The 23,435-nt window shown below is 38.7% G+C and overlaps 1 protein-coding gene across 1 annotated transcript in view; it reads left to right on the top strand.

The window, feature by feature from the left end:
- Window positions 1-5,486: 5,486 nt before the first annotated feature.
- The window catches only part of LOC146459045 (sodium/mannose cotransporter SLC5A10-like), a 31,917-nt gene continuing 13,968 nt past the window's right edge, over window positions 5,487-23,435 (top strand). Inside the window, exons 1-10 of the mRNA XM_085089859.1 lie at window positions 5,487-5,857; window positions 13,636-13,716; window positions 14,471-14,575; window positions 15,355-15,414; window positions 16,724-16,828; window positions 16,948-17,053; window positions 17,798-17,878; window positions 19,169-19,497; window positions 21,006-21,223; window positions 23,120-23,264. Of these exons, the coding sequence (XP_084945985.1) occupies window positions 5,762-5,857; window positions 13,636-13,716; window positions 14,471-14,575; window positions 15,355-15,414; window positions 16,724-16,828; window positions 16,948-17,053; window positions 17,798-17,878; window positions 19,169-19,497; window positions 21,006-21,223; window positions 23,120-23,264 (1,326 nt within the window). The 5' untranslated portion in view covers window positions 5,487-5,761. The remainder of the gene's footprint in view (window positions 5,858-13,635; window positions 13,717-14,470; window positions 14,576-15,354; window positions 15,415-16,723; window positions 16,829-16,947; window positions 17,054-17,797; window positions 17,879-19,168; window positions 19,498-21,005; window positions 21,224-23,119; window positions 23,265-23,435) is intronic.

Raw genomic sequence — 23,435 nt, 5'->3', positions numbered from 1 at the left:
TTACATATTCTAAACAACGCTGGCATTATAGCTCAGGTATTTGCTAGGCTTTACAAACCATGCGAAACTGATATGTCGGAATCAAGAACAAATATTTCCGCTATGCATACATTGTTCAACCGGCGTTTTCGATTAGATGTACACTGTTACTTCGAAGTGACGTGCGAGAAGATTCACCATAAAGTGGTAACAATAATGCAACGTACTGTTCATTGAGAACTGTTTCGAGCCACCCGGATATACTTGTACTCGTTTCCATGTTTTGTCAACGTTTGGAAGTATATTAATTTGCTTGCCCTAGGGTCAGCATTATGGAAATCTTAACCACATGTTAATTAATTAAACAAATCAACTAATCTTGCTTTCAGTTTTACTGTGTTATAGCATGCAGCCTTCAACAATGTTTCAACAGTCGTATCACACTTAACACTATTAACATTTGCTTAGGCTTCTTGATCTTGGTGCCCGTTCGACATGTTGGAAAGCATCAGTGAACCGGGGCCCATTTCTCGAATGTCCCGGTAATTTACCGGGCTCGAAAAGTATATTTTTAAATGTTTTTTCGCCGATTACACAGTGATTACATACATTGTACTGAGCCAATGTTTTCATAGCATTGTAAGATTTTAAAAGTTAGTGTTCAAAGCCAACAAAAATTGACTTCTTTTCAGAAACATTAATTACCAAAGACACTTATCGGGCCCGATAAGTTACCGGGTATTTCGAGAAACGAGCCTCAGGCCCGATAACGAGGCTGAAATTGGTTTATTCATACAGGGTCATACAGAGTAACTCTTGAATAATGCAAGGACAACGTATACAAGCAGTAGTAAGTGTAGCTGGATCTTTGTGTAGATCAGGATCAGCAATGTTGAATAAAACGTAAAATCAAATCCTTTAAGGCTGATCGGACAGCTAAAATAATTTTATTGCCCAATATTTCGGTTAGACAAAATTAACCTTCTTCAAGAGCTGCAAAAAGCTAAGTAAAATTTGGAAATAAACGGTTACAATATTTAAAGACGATACAAATGAAAAGTTTAGATATGATTGGTTGATAAACATAGAAAGAAGAAACGTGTAGAGAAACCCGTGATCATCTTTAAATATTGTAACCGTTTGTTTCCAATTTTTACTTACTGAAATATTGGGCAATAAAATTATTTTAGCCGTCCGATCAGCCTTGCATTTTACGATTTATATAGATTGCTACACTATAGCTCAGCGACTGTCACAGTCATGAACAGTAACTTGTTGTATTGGCTACAACAACGTGGGGAAATGAAAAGTAAAAATAACTTTTACAAAAACATACATACATGCAACAGGTGTATTTCGGGTTAGGGGGGATGGGGTGGGGGACGTACTTCCTATAATGGGTTATACCGTGGGAGGATCCGCCCGACAGGGGTACCCTTTTCAGGCTGGACGTATAGAAAAGGGCAGAAACATAGGGAAAACTGTCATTTCGGTGATTTCAAAGGACCTTTCAAAAAGGCAATTCCAATGCTACCGAGGGTATATATAATGAAAACGCGGCGGGTCCCGTCAATTCATGCTTCCTTGATGGTACGGTGGGAATGGCTTTTTGTCATTCAAAGTTGCCAATATAAAAACAAAAGGTTGCATAGTCTTTAATCCCCTCTCCTCGCTCTTCTTCCTTCTCTCTTTTGCATCATTCTGCTCCTCCTCGGGGCCATAAAACCCTTGATTCGGTATCGTTTCACGAAAAGCACTCAAAGTTTCATCGGCCACCTTTCCAAAAATTCGGTTACGATATAAAAGGATGCAATGTTTCTGCTGAAGGTATGTCAAAGGGTTATCATTTTCTATGGAAGGTATTGAAAGAATAATGTTTTCTGTTAAAAATGATGAATATAAACCGGTAAGGGTCTGATCTGAACCTTGGGCAGTAACTTTTCCTTTGCGGTACAGTCCGTGACTTTGAACTTCAATTCAAGTCGCAAATGTCTCCTACAACAATTCAGGGAATGAAACATTCGGCATCATTAGGGGGGTAGGGATGGCGCAGTGGTGAGAGCACTCGCCTCTCTGTTGGTTTTCGTTCTTGCCCCGAGAGGTTTTTCTCCAGGTTCTCCGGTTTTCCACTCTCGGCCTCAGGAACCAACATTTCCAAATTACAATTCGATCGGGAGAGTGTCGCTATACTTTATACTGACACTGAAAATTGAAAAAATAAACTTGACCAAAACTGCTTTATATCAGCAACATGTATTTATTAAGGACGGTGCCTACTAATATACAGAGGTATTTTTGCGCAGTTTTACTTTATGACTGCGGGGAAAGCAGCAAGGGCTATTGGAATCCAAAAAGAAATTGGGGGCAACCACGCATTTTTTCCTAGAGATAATTAAGCAACAATACTTCTAAAAAGCGCTAATATACAAAGCAATGTATGACATTTTTTTCCAAATTGTAGCTTTATTATCTCCAAGAGCACTTGCTAAGTTCTGCTTTCTCCGCATAGGTTTAAACCGCGCAAAAATATCTCTGTATTAGTAGGAACCACCCATAGCAAGGAGACCTGAGTATCTCGAGATGCGCAGAACGTATGCGTAGTAACAAAAACAAGCACCGTCCTTGAGTCAACCCGTTCACCAGAAAGTTTCTCAGATCACAAAGTGCCGGGTTTTCAAGGAGGTTTTCAGTTGAATGTTACTCATAACAATAACAAATTTTCTTGTGCATACGTGCCAATCCGAAACGGAGACACATTAATTTCCACTGTACGTAATTACGTATACTTTCTAAGCATCACTCATTTGCCTTTAGCTGCATTAATAGCTCGGTGTAACCTAAAAGGTACATTTTAAGACAGGCGGAAACACGTAATTGATTTGGGTTTGTTTTCCGGCAGCTATTTTCTTGTAAACAGCTATCGTACGTAAGAACGAAATGGGCAAGCGATGTACCGCTCTAAAAATTCTCTTTTATTTTCCCCGTTAAATAATAACAGGGGGAACATCAGTTTTCTAGCAAATTAATTCGAAATTCGTTTATTTACTCAATTTTATCAACAGTAACATTTCGTCAATTTGAGAATAACCTGGCGCTCGGCCAGTTTCCTGGAGGAAACCACGAATTGATCATCTTAGCTAGCCCCCGGCACAACTTAGATAGGTTTGAGTTTGTTGCCGGATAACGGTCTCAAAGAATGACAGACAGACCGACAGCCTTTATTTCAGCACGATTAAAATTAAAGCTCTGCAGCTTGTGGGGTCGTGCAAAGACCATTTATTGCTATTTAGCAAAGCTGTCTTATGCTGCTGTTTTTTTATTTTTTTTATTTTTTTCGTTTACTGTTTTCGACTTGTCCACTCTTTGATAATACCGCTCTAACAATTTAGTACAGTCCGTAAGTAGTTGTGCTGGCACTCGTCCGGAAAGCTTGACCAACTGAGAAACGTAACAGCAGTCCGGGATCGCAGCACCCTATGGAGAAACTCGGCAGTTTCGCCAAAGCCGAGAAAGTCATTTAAGTTCTGTTTCCGCAGATTATTTTAGGACCTCTAAAGGGATATTTAATTTGTTCTGTTTGTATTTTTTTTTTGGTGAATACTAATTCAAGTCTCGGAAAATTGCAACGAACGCAAAGTTGTTTCCTGAATTTCCGGGTTCCTCCAGGTTGTCAGGTTGGCTTTCCGAAATTCTAGCCGTATTTCGTATAGGTAAACACAATTTTATTCCCTCCGGAAACAAAATAGATTGATGTCTCGTGTTACAAAACTTTAATTGAGGAGACATCTTAGGAAATAATCTCTTGATTTGCATCACAACTACTGACTCCGAACATCTAAAGCGATTACAGTACGGAAACGAGTCGTTGAGATCCTAGGGAGTCCCTAGTGAGATTGAAAAGATCGTTTGCAAATAAAGTAAAACAAAAATGATTTTAACATCGCCTAGAAACTTCCGCACTCACCAACAATGTAAACAGTGTTTCGGATACACCAATGGGCATTTAGCGGTGACGTTCAAATGGGCTTTTTCTTTGAACATTTTTGAAAAGTTTTTCTCAAATAAAACAGTGGTCAACAGTAAGCTGTGACGCGTTTCTCGGCCAACCCCGGCTATTAAGTTTTACACCTATTATTTCCGCGCGCTTTTGGCTCGCTAGTTCCTGTTTTAAGAGGGTGTTAACCTCATATAGTACCCAGCGTGAACGTGAAAACAGGATATTTATCCATTTTAGATACTTGAGTAAATCAGCGTACGACCGTTAGAGCGCGCGGTAAGACTTTCAGTCCCTCTCAAATTATACGTCACGGATTGATTGCAGACCACAGTCTCGGCACTCATTTTATGACTTTTGCTTACCCTGAGGCAAATTTATGTCTACTAATCTTTTAGTCTAAAAACGAAAGTTGGCTGGCAGACACATGAATTTCAGTTCATTGAAAAGAAAAAACGTGACTGGTCATCTGGCTCACCGATGTTTTTAAAAAAAATTGTGCCTTGGCAATTCCAAGGATCTTAGGTGAGCAAAATAAACATGACGCGCGGAGAGCAATACTTATTTCAGGAAATTCGTTTATTTCTTCAAATTTGTGAATACAAATTTCGCAAACTCTTCTACAAGAAAACTGGGGTAACCACGCATTTTCGGAGATAAAATTAAGCTTCATTTTGGATAAAATGCCATGTACTGAGCTCTGAAAATAAGTGATCGTGACCAGCTGAAGGCTCTATGTTTTTGTAAAAACCTTTGGTGCATAACAAACAAAGATTAGACGCACCGCTAAATGTCATCTAACACGCACTACTTCATTTTTTTTTATTTGAATCTTGGCCAAAAATGTTTGATCGCAGAAATTAAAGCGAATCATTTGTGCATGCAAACCGCGCAAACTTTCTGTCGTGACTCAGACGCGGAACTTTGCCTGAAAAGCACATTTTAGCACATTTTTGCTCTGAAAAATAAAAGTGATCACCGGCTAAAGGTTTTCTGTTATGTAACACGTTTCTTGCGTAACAATCGTTTAATCGAAAATTAATCATTTAATAATCGAAATTCAAGCAAATCACGATTCGTTCAGCCAAAAATCACACCAACAAATGCTTTACAACAACGTTAGAACGCTTAGCTAGGGTTTTGAGTTAATTATATCTGCGCTACAGGAAATGTAAATGATCAGTGTTTCGTGATCAGGATCGCGTGACTCAAAAATATTTTCAGCGTAAATCAGTAGACCTGGTATCCATGCGTCAGGGTGTAACTTGAACGTAAACAGAAAGGATTTGATGGTTACTGTTCTAAAACTTTTGCACGTTCTAACTACGTTGAGATTATTTTTCAACGCCATCTACGATCTTCTGTTACGCAATAGCTCTTCATTCAGCGGCACTAAACAATAGAATACTCTTCAAAGCTTGACCTAGTGAATTTCAAACCACTCAAAAAACAACGTGAGATTTGAGCCGTCCAATCAGCGAGATTTTGTGTGTACCTTTCAGTCAACGACCCTCGATCACGCCCCTTGCGTTCCCATCATTGCGATTAATCTGAGCAGGGTGAAGGCGAAGAGCGGTGGTTTGGGGTGTTTTTGTCGGCTATTTCAGCGCGAAGCGACAGTCTTGTCTCATTTGAGTCGTCTGTAATTCAAAACGAAGCCAAAAACCACGTTTTCAGGTACTTTAACCGCAAAACCGTCAAAGCTTTGTTCTATACGCGGCCGTTCTTCGCAAAATATAAGCAAAGTGGTCGTCGTGTCCTGCAGCGCGTTGAAGAAAGAGAATCATCATGGCTTTCGTGGATCAGAAAAGCAAGTCCTTGCACGTCGCTGACTGGGTGATAATAGCTATTTATTTCCTTGGCTGTATTATCGTTGGATTATGGGTAAGTTAAATCTTCTTTTGTGCATGAAGTCTTGTGTTTACTCGGCTATACTGCACTGTTCATATTGTGTGTAGTTGCCAGCGTGGATATGCAAATCTTTAGATTTTTTTTCGTCCATATACTGATAAACACGTTCTTAGTATTTGCTCTTAACAATAAAACTTAATTCAATTCGTTTGCTTAAATCGCCTGGCAACGTTCGTGTAAAATAATATTGGGCTGAACATCAAAGATCAAGAAGCGGGAAATCGATCACTTGACCGACCGCGTTATACAAATGCTCTATTTCAATTATTGTGCGTTTGAAAAGTCCTTTACAAACAGTTTATTGAAGAATTTGCACTAGATTTTAAAGTCGCATCCGTTGTAGTAGCTTAATTTGCTATTTACACATATATTAATCAGTAATTCGTGGTGTATATGTGATGTCCGGCAGACTAGTTTCACCTGGTTTCACACCTTGCAGTGATTTTGTTAACCTTAATTAACCCTAGCTGATGTTTAAGCGGAGCGTCTCGCATGCGACGACGCTTCTAATAATACCGATTTGTTGTTTTCTTTAGCCTGATAGCAGGTTTTCTACGGTGGAACCATGACAGACTTGTTAAATTATTTTAACATTAGAAATATCCAAGGTAGTCCGTTACATATCCTCGGGCTACCTTGCCTGGTTAATGTTTAATTAGTTTTGTTAATGTCGTATGTGTGTGGAGGCAATCAATAAACTGAACTGAAAATAAAAGCTCGATTTAACGAGCCTCTTTATTCTCGGTTTTCACGTGACGTCACCAAATTCTAGAGTTCAAAACTGGGAGGCCTACAAAATTTTTATCTTCATTTAAGGAAAGATTACCTAAAAATATGTCTGTTCACAATTTCTTAGCTCGATGTCGTGCTTCCTTTTGAAAATAGAACAGTTTCAATTTCCGAGTTTCCATCGTGCGTGACATCAGGAGGACGGCCGTGACAGAGCTTTTCCGTATCTTAAATATGACTCTTCGGGTGATTTTCATCATTCTAAACAATTTAAGTTTGAGGAGAAATGTTAATCTAAACATTCAAAAAAATTCACAAGGGCAAACAAACCTCTTTTCTGGCAAAAGTGAACTCCAGATGTTTTTTCCGATTTCCGGCCGCCATGCTTGTGCCCCTCCGAGGGACACAAACATGGCGTCTCCATACTAAGCTCTATAAATTTATGTTGAACATTTTGTCAAATAACTCGAGTACGGAATGCCGCACAGACCCGACACTTGGACAGATGCCTTATTTATTTATCCTCTATACCATGTCAATTTCTTGACTTCATTTATGGAATGGTTTCGATTTTTCTGCAATGGCATGACAGTGAAAACCGAGAATAATGATGCCCTCTGTAAAACAAACAATTGTATCGAAAATCAAGGTTCCACTGTAGTTTGTCTCTGCAACCTGGGACCTTGGTCCCGTTTCTCCAAAGTCCTGGTAACTTTTTGGGCCTGAAATCAAATATTCAAATCAAAATCTAAAGAATAAAAGCACGGGTCCTAGCTAATAAACCAGTCCATTTTGTTTCGTTTACTGATAGTTTTATCATATTATCTGCAAAACTGTTGAAACCTCGATCTTGAATGTAAACAACAACAGCTTTCCAGGCCCGTTAATTATCGGGACTTTCGAGAGTGCTTCTTAGAAGTTATTCTTTCGATTTACCGCTTCAAAATGGTTAAATTTCCTTTTGAAAATGGCACACTTGAGTCCACAACATGTTAACAATATGGCGCCACTAATTTAATCCGGTTTTAATGAATAAATCAAATGATGCTTTGACGTCACACAGGTAGGGGTGAGTGGGTCCCCTCCCTCGCGATATACGCGACAAGAATGGATTTTGATTGGCCTGCTTTTGTTGAATACAATCAGAACAATAGATCCCTACTAGGAGAGGGTAGAGTTTAATGAATAAATTAATGTGCAGACAAAGAAAAAAAAGAAATCTACCCGTTTTTAGACATGGTATGCCCCTCAGGGCATCCCGCGTAAATATAAGGCTATAAATCAACATCAGGTTACTGTTATCAGATACTGAGCTTGGCCTGCCTCTAATCATACACTGACATTCCTGCGAAAAAATGGATCCTTTTTCTGGTGAAGACTGCTGGAGGGGGAGGGGTGGGAAATCTGATCCCTGCCCCAGGATAGGGCCCATGACCCAAAAAAATTCAACTCAATGTTCTCTGGGGTAATGGTTACAAAAAAACCCTGTGAGGCGTAAAGTGGGACAAAAACGCAGCCGCACATAAGCTTTTACGGCTTTCTTGTATGCTAGCCACTTCAGTCGAGATTGGGTTGAATTATTTTCAGGTCAGCACAGTACTGTTTCCAGACATCTGGTTTTGTTTTAGTTAGACTTTGAAGAATGTGACCTAACAGGAAAGCAAAATTTTCAGCTTCTGATTTTAACATCCGGTCCTGTGCTGTAGTTGTTCTACAGATGTGCTACGGATATGGTATTGTTTTTTTTTTTTGTGGGATGAACAAGGTTAGGATTCATTGCATTCCCATAGGAAACAAGCAGAACTGTTTTTAATTTGCCACAAATCTGCAACAGATTATTTTTGTAGAAAATCTGCAGACATCTTCAAGATATCTGCAGATAAATATATCTGTGCTTGACATAAACGTGTGCCAAAAAAATTGTTTATTCAACTACAGTACTGTAAAAGAAAATGCAAGGCAAATTGTGATCTTTTTATCAAATAATCAATCGTTCTATTTAGGTCAGACCCAATAACATGACAAAATTGCGGCAATTATGCCAGCCTTAACCTAAGGGTAACAACTGATGCTGTCAGTGATAAAATGAATCCTAAATATTTTTGTTTATTCTTGCCAGGTTACATACTGTATTGTTCACTGTCAGTACTCAATCACAGCCCCCAATAAATGATCTACATTTTGGATGAAATTAAAGTGCCCATATCGGAAAATTTTTTATTTTTTTATCTGAATCTAAACATCACCCTAAGAACTTCAGTGAAAAAATTTTTCGATTTGCATAAAACGCGAATTTTTTATGAATTTTACAAATCTTTAAAATCCTATTTTATTGCGGTCCACCCGCCCCGCTGATGAGAATGTCGACAGGCTCACAATAGGGCCACGTGACATGGTCTGTGACGTACATTCAGGAACTCTCGAGTCTATGCACTCACTTGACCTTCAGTAAAGTACATTCGCGGCAGAAAGAAAATCGTCAGATTCACCGGTAGGAAGGAAAAACTTAGCTCCAAATAAGTATATTCCATGGCAGAAAACTTATCTGACACGGAAAGTGAGCAAACCGCTGAAGAAAGCAGCTAGGACGAATTTGAAAGCGTCGAAGTCGAGGCGATAGATGGCGTCCACGAGACAAGTAATACGTGTGAAGATGATGATACACTCGAACCGTACGCGGACGAGCCGATAGCAGACGAAGAATGGCTAAAAAGATATCGCAAGGAACAAGAGGAGAAGCGACGACTCGAGGAAGATTTAACGAAACGCTTGGAGAATAGAGTGCGTGTTAGTGGATGGTAAAGTTCTCACCTTGCATTTTGCATACGCGCTCTTCATTATCATCTGTCAAAACTATGGCCAAGTACTCACAAACATTCGAAGGAATTATTTTCCATGTAGATGTACTTGTGGTAACTGTAGCCGTGATCTGCTAGCAAATATCAGCGAGTGCTACTGCTGCAAGGAACTCGAAGGCAATTGGGAAGCGCTGACTAGCGACATTGTTCTCGCGGAACTACAGGAAGGACACGTGTTGAACTGTGATAATAATAGCTTGTCTCGTTCTCTGAAATTTCGGCCGTAAATTTAATTGTAGGATGGAAGTTGTTAGCTTGTTCAATGAACAGGTTAATTTCCTTTTTGTCACTGTCCCACAGTTTACAAAATCCATTGTATCTTTTAGGCGCATACGTCTTGCGAAATGTTCGAAGTCTAACAAGAGTTGGCGTCTAATGTAATTCGTGTCTGTCACCGGTGTCGGGACAAATTTGAGCCCTTTAGAAATAACGCTAACAGGCTGTCGCTAAGTTGTTTGTTTGAAAAATTCTTCATGAATTTCTCGTGTTTTTCTCTTTGTATCTCAATCCAATTTTTTGCCCATTTTTTTCTACGCTCTTTGCGCTTGTTATTTGTTTTGTGCCCTTTTTTATTTTGAACCCCCGTTGTGGTGGTTAGGTTTTCAGAGATAAAGCTGTTATACTTTTTAACATTTTTATTGTTTGCAGAATTCTGCAACACATGTGTGTACAATATTTGTTTGAGCTCGTTGAATTCTTGCTGCAGTTTATCTACCTTATCTACATCGTGGTTTACAATGTTTTCTGTGTCCGCCGAGTGCGACCGTTCTCGCATCGATCTATTTACATCAGTGGTAGCATTTGTGCTAGTATTTTTTGAGAGCTTGGTCTCAACGAAACTTCGCGGATCTCACGATCTATGAGAATATATACCAAAACAATTACGCTATATTTTATAAAACTTGCGACTGAGTTAACAGTGAGGTCAAACTATAAACCTCAGAAGGTTACAACGCTTAGAATGTCACAAGCGGGTGTGAATATTCAGCATCGAAAGCTTACCATTCGCTTTTCCCTGCTCCTCTTCGAAGGTGTCTCTCGGTCTTCGTCTTCCTTTCGCTTAGCTGTTTTAAAGGATAAGCACAAACGCGATGTCATCCTACTTCAGTTCACGTTTTAAGTTTAAACCTGACTTCATCAGCCTTGTGAAATCCTCGTCATTGAAGTGCATCGAGCACAAGGACGAGGTCTTTCCAGGCGCGCGTCCACATCTTCCTCCGCTCCAGCATAAAATCGATCCATTTCTTTCGCCTCCCCAGTCTTTGCGGGCATGTAGTGCCAAAGAAAGGAATCCTGTGCATGCTTATTCCATTTGCTTCGTCTTTGATGTTTCCACATCTCGCTGCAACACATCTTTCCTGCATTTTCGAGAAACGTGCAGAAATACCGCGACTTGTTTTCAGTGAGATCCAGAGAAAGGCTGAAGTCACGTGTTCCTGAATCTACGTCACAGCTCTTGCTAAACCGAGAGGAGACTAATGCGAATGGTGGGCCAAAATGGCGGCAAATTTGAACGTCTTATAAAATTCATAAAAAATTCGCGTTTTATGCAAATCGAAAAAATTTTTCACTGAAGTTCTTAGGGTGATGTTTAGATTCAGATAAGAAAATAAAAAATTTTCCGATATGGGCACTTTAAGTTCTAGTTAAACAGCTTGCGATGGTCAAATTATAGATGAAACATTAGGTCCCAAGTAGACAGCAATTTGGATGTCTGAAGGGTCGAGGTTACATTCTTTTGTGTCTACAAAAAATGTGGCAAAGCTCTGCAATACAAGATGCCTATACTGGCAATTACGCAAGATGCTGTGGCTGATTCTTGTATTCCAAATGTATGCTTCGCCGATTGATTAAACCATCCTTGCTAATGGAATAGTTTGAGTCATGAAATCGCGTTATGTTGCTTCCCTTGTGTTACGCTACTTAGGGTCTCACCGGAAATTTCGGAAATTCCATTACGATAACGTAAGCTTCTCAATGACCTCTTTTTAGTCTCCCATCGTGGTTCAGGACTGTCAAACAAAGCACAATTCCTTTGCCAGGAACTCTCCAATTTTCACCGTTTTAAATGTTGAGTGCTTCTTAGAAGTTATTCTTTTGATTTATCGCTTCAAAATGGTTAAATTTCCGTTTGAAAACGGCGCACTTGAGTCCACAACATGTTAACAATATGGTGCCACAAATTTAATCCGGTTTTAATGAATAAATCAAATGATGCGTTGACGTCACACAGGTAGGGTTGAGTGGGTCCCCTCCCTCGCGACACAAAGCAACAAGAATGGATTTTGATTGGCCTGCTTTTGTTGAAGACAATCAAAACAATACATCCCTGCTAGGAGAGGGTAGAGTTTAATGAATAAATTAATGTGCAGATTTGTGGCTACTACAAAGAAAAAAGAAAGAAATCGACCCATTTTTAGACACGGTATGCCCCTTAGGGCATCCTGCGCAAAAAGCAGAGCAAGCCAAGCTCTCACAAATGAGACAACAAAACATTGATTGAAGCTGATCTGCTTTTCCAACAGTTGTCATTAATTTTTTTAAGGCAATCTGTTGCTTTTTAATTTGACATATTTGTTTAAAAAACAAATAAGATTTGGTCATTGTAACAATTCATCCTGAACTGTCTCAAGGGATGTAAGGTTGAATTTCAACACGCATTGATCACTAGATTAGCAACAGACCAAGACAACCCTCTAAGAACAGAAGAGTATTCACTTGAATTGAAGGCAAAACAGACTAACCTATAAATAGGTGGAATTTTTATAGTGCTTTTTTTAAAACAAAAATCATTTTGTTATACTGTAATTTAAGACAGCAAATTATTTCACAGTTCTTGACAGACTTTCCTGTAGACTTAGCAGATAATTCATCTATTCCTTCTAGTTCTTTGGCTTGAAATGTTTGAATTAAAGTGACATTATTTTTACGTCCTGAAATTGGGTCAATTTCATCATTAACTCTGCTATTTCTAATCATGACTCTCGTTATGACGGACACCTAATGACCTTCCCGAGGGTGTCCGCCATAATGAGAGCATACTGTGCCCCACGGGGGTACTCCTTATAATGGCCTATACGGGGAGGCTGCGCCCAAAAGGGGTAGGGATTTCACGAGTCGAAGTACATGTATATGAAAGGGTAGGGAAATCTCTCATTTAAGTATTTAGAAGGGCCTTTCATTATTTTCCAATGAAAGGTATACAAAAGGGGTACCATTTGTCAATGGAAGGTATACGAAAGGGGTACCTTTTCCGCCAAAAATGGTATATAAAAGGGTAAGGGGTCTGTACCCTGGCTATCTTTCCCCTGTCAAGGTGAATGTTGGCCTTGTTTTTAGTTCTGTGTAACTTAAATCCAAACTCTTTCATAGTTTGAGAAATAGAATTTATATTTCTCCACAAAGCTCTTCTGTAGCTTAGTAGCAAAATAACGCTCAATTTTGGTCAACCGTCTCCTCCCCTAACTCACTGGGGGTGTACGGGAGAGGGAGTCTTTCTCTCCTGTGCCCCTGTGGGTTAGGCTAGGAAGGTGGCTGAGATTTGAGCCCATGAATTTATTCGAGATTTACATGTATTGCCAACTGTAGTCAGATTCTCATGTTTTTGCAATCTTCACGACTTGTGCTGGTTTGAAGCACTGAGTATTACAGCCAATCTTGTACCCAGAGTCTTCAGGCTCTTTGGCCAGTGGTTGGTCATCAGGAGAGACTCTGGAAAATTCGAACAACTTAAAATTTTTTGATTGGCTGCCTGTAAACAGCTTGCATTGTTTTGCCGCAGAAATCCTGCGGTAATAAAATTGCAGTTCCGCAGAGTCCCTTCTGGTGACCAACCCCTGGCCAGAGAACCTGGTGACTCTGGGTACCAGGTTATATTGAATTCAGAAGTAAATTATTTTCTCTTCACCAATATTTTGTGCCATACTCATAGTGAAGAACTGTGCAGTGTTTAGTATAGACCAGAAATGCTGATTACGGGTCACAGTTTTCGAGCACCTAAAGTTGTGAGCATGTGCCTCTCTGGCTGATCTAAAAATACTGTATAATCCGATCACAATTAACTTGCAGAACAGGACCTAAAGCTGACCAAATTACTGATGTAACTAGGTGACATCCCATGTTTAGCCTTAAAAACAACAACAACAACTGATTTTTTCTTCACAGTCCAAGTTCAGAAAACAGAGAGGAAGAGATGAAACTGCTGAAACGTACTTTTTGGCCGGAAGATCCGTGATGTGGTGGGCGGTAAGTGAATTAGTTTTCAACCAACATGCAACCTGCAACCCCACACGAAAAGAACCAGTTGCCTGCAGGTCGCCTTAGTTGCGTCCTCCTGCGGCAAACTTGACAGTGCAGAACTTTGGGGGCCCCGAGCAAAATCTTGCTTTTAGTTATTTTAACTTTGATTTATATTAGGGGGAGGGAGAAGGGGTGTTTGGACTTCTTACGTCATGTGTCTTGTGAATGTTTCTCCATGGTTGTAGAGCTCTCCATTTCTTGTTTCTTCCATGAAAGTGTTTGATTCCTAAGAGGTAATTCTTTGACCCTTCTTAAGTGTGATTTAGACAACTGGTATGAATTTGTTGTATGCAACATGCCTGACAACGGGCCTACATGTACATCTAATGACTGTTTTGTGCCAACTTGTCGTGCATGTCAGGTTGTAGGCTTAATTGTAACATTATTATGGCCACAAAAGTCAGCAACATGGTGTTGCAGATAGGCTCTACAGTGATCGAGCAGTGTGACACTTGATACAAACTGACTTAGCTTTAATGTGGCAGGATTGTCCAGATTGTAAATGTAGTTTGTTAGATCTAAGTAATAGTTGAAAAGAAATCATTTACATGTAAATACTGCTAGGGACCTACATGTAGATGTGCATCTTATTCTGGAGGAATTTAAGGTGTTCATGGAAATTCGTTGTTTTGACAGTAATTATTTCTTTATATAAAGTAATATTAATTTGTGTGTTTACAACCTTAACCATTTATCGCAGGTTGGTCCCAGTCTGTTTGCCAGCAATATTGGTAGTGAACATTTTGTTGGTTTGGCTGGTTCAGGTGCAGCAACTGGGATTGGTGTTGTGTCGTACGAATGGCAGGTGAGCTGGAGTTGATTTTATACATGCACCGCACTGAAAATACTGCAGCTGTAGATACACTGCAAAACAGACAACTTATCTGTCAGTCTTCTGGATGTAATTATTAGAATTGTCCCAATTTTTGTCCTTCCAAACATAAAATTAATTAGAACAGTCTAATTTTCTGTGAAAAATATAAGTTAAGGGGTGCATGGAAGGCCCTAACTGACTTTCTTTTGTTGTTAGGTTTAATTCTTCTTTTGTTTCTGAAGGCTGCTATTTAGAAGGAGAATCTAGCAATTTTTCAGAAGTCATTTAGGGCTTTTTGCAGGCACCGCTTCAATTTTATTGAATCCTCCAGGAACTTTAATTTGTGTCGTTGTATAATATTCCCCTAATTTGCAAGCGATGCTAAGGAAACTATGTAAATTCACAAAATCTGATATTTATAACTTGATTGTTTTGTGAAAGTGATTTTGCTGTTTTATGAAGGACACACCAAACTGTAATTTGCGCAACACAGGTAAAAAGTTTTATTTCTTGGGGGTGGGGGTCCATACCAGAAAATCTCCCATGTAAAAATTTTGCCACAAATGCGGCACAATTAGGGTGACCATGCATGGTGCAATTGATTGTGGCTTGACTTTGAATGATCATGTGATGTGTTTTTTTTTTTTTTAGGGGAAAATGCATTTTAGCTGAAAAATACAAAAATACAAGTTTATTAATAAGGCTTAAATAGTTTTGTGTATAATAATTAATTTTATTATATAAATTATGTAAGTTTCTCCTTTCTATAGGCCTGCTGGATTCTTCTGCTTCTTGGTTGGATTTTTGTGCCAATATACTTGAGGTCAAGGGTAAGTTAATTTTTTTTAAATGGCCACTACTGAAAGCAAGAGTTAAGGTTGTTAGTGTTATTTTTAAGTTGGTCACAATGACTTTGTTTGAAAATTAGTGGCCATTATTGGGTTTACCTAAAAGCCGGAATCCGGAATCCGGAATCATTCTGGTGACTGTTTCAAAGCTTTACACTTTGAAGGGACTGCCTTAGAATACTAACACCATTATTAATTAAAAGCTTAACTGCAGTGATTGAAATCTGAAGCAAACTTTTGAAAATTTCACTCAGGCTCCTGACTGATGTGATAATTTTTCAAGAGCTACACTGTATGAAAACTGTTTCCCAAGTGACTTTAACCTTCGTTGAAGTTTTCATGTTGACAAATTTTTATTTTTTGATTCCGGATTCAGGATTCTGGATTCTGGGTCCAGAATTCCTGCTTTAAAGTAAACCAGCCATTATTAATGGTGATTGTAAAAAGTCAGTCAGGCAAAATGGCGCAGTCTCAAATTAATGCAAAAACCATCCGGGTTCACGAATAGAATTGGCCTGATCTATTAATAAAAGTCAAGCTATTTAGAGATTTTATCAAGGGTTTGTTTCTTGCATGATGTATCTGCTGTCAAGAGAAAGCTGCATGGTAGAATCGAACTTGCAGCAGAGATCTAAAAGAGTTAAAGGACTGGTTTAACTTAGTTTCCTTTATGTCATTATTACTGGCAAAATTAATGGCAAAAGGCACTATCTCTAATTAATGCAAAAACCATCCGGGTGAATAGAATTGGCCTGATCTATATCACTGAAAGTCTTGCAGTTCGATTCCCTTTGATTTTTGTTATTTCAAACTTACTTTTCCTAACATTAACGTTAAAGTCATGTTATTTTCAAATACCCTTTTTAGTTCGTTTAAACATCTCACTGTTAAGTAATATCCTATTATAATAATAATTAGGTAACAATTACTCTTTGTAAGTTGCTCAAGTTAATTTGTTTTGCTCTGAGTTAATAAGCCTGCAGGGCAAAAAAAAAAAAAAAACACCCAAATAACTACAATAGAATGTATGTTTCTTTCATGAAAATCATCCAGTTTTGATGTCAAAACAGAGCTCATGATCATTTGGAGCCATTTGGATTTGAAGACCAATAATGTACATCATTTTACTCCTTGACTTTGCAGCCAGTTTCAATATTGGAATTAAATGCCAACCTCAGACCTTAGAAACTGTTTATAAATTAAAGCCACTAATTAACTAAAGTATATACTGCTACAGCTGTAACTTTGTTTTTTTTTTCTTAAATTATTTACTACATTCTTCAACCTTTAGGTGTTTACAATGCCTGAATACTTGCAAAAGAGATTCCAGAGTCAGTGGGTCAGGACATATTTGACTGCCGTGGCGTTGATTTCTTATGTGTTCACAAAGACTTCGGTATGTCACGGTTAACTATAGAGCTGCAACATTATACCATGCGAGTGTATAATTTATGAAATTCATTTCATTTGGTAACAAAATCAATCCACTGACTGGAGTTGTTTGGTTGTTTACAGGTGGACATCTATGCTGGCAGTGTGTTTTTGTATGAAGCAGTTGGCTGGAATGTTTATGCGTCTGCTGCCTGCATTTTGGCCATCACAGCTGTTTATACTCTGCTGGGTAAATACAACTAAGATTAGGGAGTGTGTTCAATGATCTTGATCCCAGGCTCTCTCTCCTTTAGCAAGTTGATGATGATGTCATCTGCCCTGAAAATCTGCAGTGGATGCCAGATATGCATCCCAAGATCCATTTTTTGGTTGATTGATGGACTGTCCCATACAACTTGACTTTAATCTGAATTAGGAGTGAATTCTTTCTACAGTGTAGGTCGAATGCAATAATAACCATTCTGTAATTAAAAACTATTAGAGAGATTTAGCATCGCGTTTACGGCAAACGGCAAACGGCAAACGCCAGGCTGAAATTTTCTCTTTGATGAAAAACAATGAAGCTTTTTTGGTTTAAGCTTATCTCCACCCAGTCGGTGACAGCTATTGAGCAAACACAAAAAGAGAGAAGTGAGTACGAGAAACACAAGTTTATGCATTTTAGAACAAACAGCGGCTTGACATTTCCCGTTTGGCATTAGCCGTAAACGCGAAACTAAATCTCTCTTTTATATACGTACATGTACATGCATCTATGTGTTTTTGTTTAATGAATGAACAAACTAAGGCAGTTTATGTAATTGAAACTCTGTCTCATGGAGCTTGTTAGAACTGCATGTACAAACTCTTGCTTGCCATAATTTTAGTTGCGGGCATATAGTATAGGATGGTATGACCCCTGAGTTTCAAAATCAAAGTGCTTTTTTTTAATCAGCTACGCTGTATTAATAATGCTCTTGTTTTTCACTTATAGGTGGTCTGACAGCTGTTATCTACACTGACGTGTTACAGTGCACCATCATGATCATTGGTGCCATTGTGCTTGCAATCATGAGTAAGTGCCGAAACTAATTTGGAATTATTGTTTTGAAATAACATATATATGTAGCTTTACCAAGGTGCAAAAATTAATGATGTTCTTCAACACTGTGGCACAGCGTAGAACAGTTCAGGATTGTCGGGATTCAGATATGGTTGAAATGAATTTAATTTTACACTCACAATTTTAATGATTTCTTGTGATCTTAAAGGGATCATCAGTGGTGTTTTCCATTTTCATGGCTTGCCTTTGCATGGAACAAGAGCTTAAAGACATGGACATGTACATACATGTAACTGTGCCTTTTAATAACATGTGAACAAAAGTTCAAGATTCAACCAACAATAAGTATGCTTTTCACTGCTCTCAATCACTGCAGCAGACCTCTAACAAAACGATCAACGTTTGGCTCTCTGGCCTCAAAAGGTTACACTGTATGCTTGCGTGCTGTGATTAGTGGATTTTGATACACTTTGTTGTTTCTTTATTTGAATAGTCAGCCGGTTGTTGCCGTAATTATGATCGACAGCAGTAAAACATGCAAATCATTAGTTGGGTCTGTATGTTATTGAAAGGTGTAGTACTGTAATTGGCCGAAAAACATAGATGTAAAGGGCTGGTAGCCAAAATGAAAAATTAACTGATAGACTTGAAATGGCAGGCGTCTTATGTTTTCCTTTACTGTATAACAGTTTATAAAGAAAGATTTGTACATTAGCGTCCTACATGTACCTCAGTTTGATCAGATGGGATTATAATATTATTTCTATTTGTAGATTTTTGAGAAAATTTTTGGGAATTGGTTCTTACATAAATGCTCCAAACTCCAAAGCTATCTCTAGCCTTTCCAAAAATCCCAGCTATCTCTTACAGGTGTATTTCGTACTTCATTTTTCCCTTTGAAACTGAAAGGAATTAATTTTCCCATGTTGTGGAAAGCCAAGATGACATTAATTTTCACTGAAATAGCTAATACAGTCAACTCCCTTTATTGCAGACACTGGCAGGACAGCAAGCAAGTGTCCTCACATGTAATAGTGAGAGTCTGTAATGCGGAAATTTACTTCAGTCAAATGTCTGTATTTTTGCCAGGGATCTAGTTGTTGCCCTTATTATCGAAATAACTGTAATAGTGAGGTGTCCGCAAGGCGAGAGTTGACTGTAGTTTCTAGTCACAAAAAATAAACTCAACTTCTGATGTATCTGAGGGCCTCCTTGCATGACAGACCAACCTCTTCAACTAATATGATCTGTTAGGTTCCAATTGGTTCCAGAGTCTTGATGCCAGTCTCTCTTTGCTTCCAGGCTTTGTGAAGGTCGGTGGCTATGATGGTCTATGGGCGGCTTATGGCAGTGCTATGGGTAAATCAGTTTTAGCCAAGACCTCAGTGATGACAACAGTTTCAGCTACCAGTAATATCTCCACCACTGCGGCAGCAATTACAGCAATGGTGAACGCCAGTGCCAATATGACGACAGTGATGCCTACTACTAGTACTGCGGATGGGGCATGCTTTAAGATGACTCCATACTGGGGGAACATGTTTCGACCAATTGACGACCCAGACTACCCCTGGCTAGGTCTGTGGACAACACTACCCATCATGGGAGTTTGGTATTGGTGTACTGATCAGGTAATTCATCAAAATGCAAATTCTCCCATGCATCTTCTCCCAACACATCTACAGTATTACCCCAGCCATGTGGAGAAAGTAGTTCAAAGAGAATTCATGTTTAAATTAATGACATCTTGGCCTTTATAATTCTCATAGTCTTTCTGATTGAGTAAGCAATGGTATTACAGCGAGTAATTTGATTTTGATCATATTAAGGGCTGAACAGGCGATAGATCTGGATACGCTAGGGGACATAATTTATTATTGTAGGAACAGAACTTTTTGCTCCCTTACATGTATGTGACAACCCCATTTTCATGTAAAAGTTCTGTTGCAGTGACAAATTTTGCCCCCACTACTTAAGAAAATGTCCTTAGGGGAGCAGGCTAGGGATAGCACAGTGGTGAGAGCACTCACCTCCCACCAATGTGGCCCGGGTTTGATTCCTGGCCTCGGTGTCATATGTGGGTTGAGTTTTTTGTTGGTTCTCGTCCTTCCTCAAAGAGGTTTCTCTCCAGGTTCTCCAGTTTTCCCCTTGCCTCAAATACCAACGTTTCCAAAATCCAATTGGATCTGGAATAATGAGGGCCACAGGTTTAATTTGTCCGTTGTAACAGACTGTTACAGTGTAAGTGTCATCCTTGTTAAACAAAGTTGATTTATTTATTTTATTATTTACTTGTGGCTTGAAATTCAACTAGTTTGAATAATGGGGACATAATGGCGCAATTCTCAATTTCACATGGTGTGCATTGCTCTCAGCTCCCCACTACAAAATAGAAATAAACAGATAAGAATGTGTAATTCATCTTTCCCTGCAATATGGTTCCTACATGTATGCAGTATGTACACACGCAGGGGCATACATGTACATGTCCCCACTTCCTGCCTCTAATATGGCCCCTAGCGTATTCTGACCTTTAAAGGCCTGTTTAAATGGTTTCAATATTTGGCTCAAAATGCATTCAAACACTTTTTGGAACCAAATGTTGGGGGCATTTGAACGGGCCATTTCCAAATTGTTAAAAGCATGTTGAATCAAATTAAAATTGGTTTAAACTTTCATTCAACATCCATACAACATTTCCTTTGTTCTAGAAAATGTTGAATGGTGTTGAAGCCCTTTGAATACTTCATTCAACATTTGTCCAACATTTGCTCAACATCCATTCAACGTTTGTTGAATGAATGTTGGTGAAATGTTGAAACCGTTTCAACGGGCCTTAACTGGCGCTGTTACACTGGGCAATTTTGTCTTGCAACGTTTACTTGTCTCACAATTTCTTTGCACCGTTGTGACACAAGTTGACTATTACACGAATTAGAACCGTCCTCTACTTCTCGCAACGATTGCGGCAACAACAAAAATTATGAGACATGTTCATTTCAGGGCATGTTACGCCAGGTAATGATTCGCGCAACTTGTGTTGGGACAAAATTGCGAGACATGGTAAAATCTTTCATGAGGTCAACCAATTAATATATGAACAGCTTTTCAAAGGCATCAATTTGTTTTTAAATTTTAGGTCATTGTCCAGCGAGCCCTTGGTGCCAAGAACAACGTCCATGCCAAAGCTGGCTCCATTCTGGCTGGTTTCCTGAAAATCCTGCCGATCTTTATCATGGTGATGCCTGGCATGATTGCACGTGTGCTGTACCCTGACAGCATTGCCTGCCCTGACCCTGAGAGCTGTGAAGCGCATTGTGGCAATAAATGGGGCTGCACCAATAATGCATATCCCAAGTAAGATGTCTCACTCTTCATTTTATGTTTTGAAGTCTGTAAATTTAAGGGCATATATATGTGTATATATAGAGGCAGGATTCGTGTTACTCCTTGAAGTCCTTGAAAAGCCCTGGGCCCAGTTTTTCAAAGCCTGATTAAGCTAATCCTGGATTAACGTGAACTTTGGTTCAAGTTTAATTACTAATCGCTAAAGATTCCTCCAAAAGAGTTTTGCCCCTCAGTTTTGGCTTAGACTTTTCTTTACCTTTAGCTTGAAATTAGCCTTTAAAACCACTCGGTTAACTTTTAATCGTAGATTAGCATAAATCAGCTTTTGAATAACCTGGCCCTGGAATTTAATTTTAGATTTCAAGGGTGCTTTGAAAAGAAGAATTTTTGCTAAAAGTGCTTGAAATAATGAGAACTCCTTAAATTTTTGTTCAGATGGGAAATAATGTTATGTAGGTTGTATCAAAGTAATTCAGGGATTGAGCACAGTTTCAAAATCGGGGAAAGATTACCCGCGGGGGAGCTCTTTTAAAGTTGCTATTGACCAATGAAAACATTTCGAAACATAGTGCAATACTCCTTGAAAACTCAGTTTTTAAGTGCTTGAATACTACACGTTACCAAACTTTATTACATATTACATATTCTCGTTGAATTGCAAGCTAATTGAATCTAGAAACAGTGCTTCTATTTACAGTCCTTTAATTAATTAATTAATTAATTAATTAATTAATTTATTTATTTATTAATCATTCACTTTAATTAATTAATTAATTTAATTAATTATTCGATATTACATCGCAAAACATTTATAACAACAGTTATTTACATGGCCAGACATTTCAAAACATTTCTGCCTGCAAATAGCAGGTGCTAGTCGAGGCGGGCGGAGAAAAGGGGGACAGCAGTCAGTGATAAATTACGTAAATAAGTAACATTCAAGGAATACTCCTCGAATTTTATGTCTAAAAACCAGCACGTATTATGTAGAGGATATTACTGGGTAGCGCAGAGATATGAACTTTTATTATAATTAGACACAAGTGTTTTACTGGAAAAAACACCACTCATAAACTTCTCTCTAAACTACTTGTACATCCAGGCCCTGAGTGGCAAATTTTCCACATCCTCACGGGTGAGGATATTGATGACGTCATTTCTTGCTTTTCACCGTTGTTTGTGCAAACAGTCAGTAAACCACTCGTGTCTATAATAGTAAAAAGAAAAATACATGGTAGCTTTTTATTATTTAGACAAACTGACTGTTTGAACAAACATTCTGAAAAAGCGGGAAATGATGTCATCAATACCCTCACAAGTGAGGATGTGAAAAATACACCATTCAGATTCTTGACTGCATGTACTGTACATACAGTGTATGATTTTTTTTAAGTGGTGTATTTTTCAGTAAAGCACTGTGTCTGTATAATAAAGCTCATTATTATTGAACACAAATTGTAGCGCCCGGATGTGGTCATAGTTCATTCATTAGTTGTCTTCCGTACACCACAGATATCCTGCAATATGCGTAATTTCATTTTTCACGAGAAAAATGGCAGCTTTCTGTAAGAAAATTGTACTTTGTTATCAAAGTGGTTCTTAATGTAACTATTGACTTTTGTGATGAAATCCTAACATGTGACCACACAAATGAAAGCCTAATAATTATTCAGCAGTTCTTCCCGACTGTTGGCCAACTGTCGGCCGACAGTTGACCGAGAATTGGTGGAGGTGAGCTATTCTTCAATTTAACCGTATTTCCTGTGATACTGTTAATATTATTGTGCTGTTTAATGTCAGTGCACATTGAAACTGGAACCACAGCTCTTTAGATGAAATCCTTTAGTGTGACCATTCAAATTTGCTGTCATGCAGTTCTTTAATCTTTCATTTATTTTTTTCCAGGCTGGTGTTGAATGTGCTCCCAGTTGGATTGGTTGGTGTGATGATGGCCGTTATGATGGCAGCCCTAATGTCATCACTTTCGTCAGCATTCAACAGCAGTGCAACAATCTTCACTGTTGATGTCTGGTTGCGCATAAGACCAAGGGTACGTTTTTTTTTTTTGGAGAATCCAAAAACGGATTTTTGATCTCAGATCATTTGGATCATGGTGTATCAAAGGAACAGACGAAAGCTTGTCCAGAGTGAATTCGTTGGTTCCTTTGATGCACCATCATCCGAGTGATCTGAGATCACAAATCCGTTTTTGGATTCTCCC

Source organism: Pavona decussata, unplaced genomic scaffold (genome assembly GCF_977016875.1).
Source record: "Pavona decussata unplaced genomic scaffold, jaPavDecu1.1 SCAFFOLD_223, whole genome shotgun sequence".
In the NCBI taxonomy this organism is placed as follows: domain Eukaryota; kingdom Metazoa; phylum Cnidaria; class Anthozoa; order Scleractinia; family Agariciidae; genus Pavona; species Pavona decussata.
Note: the sequence above shows the minus strand (reverse complement) of the source record. Positions and strands in the feature narration are given on the sequence as shown.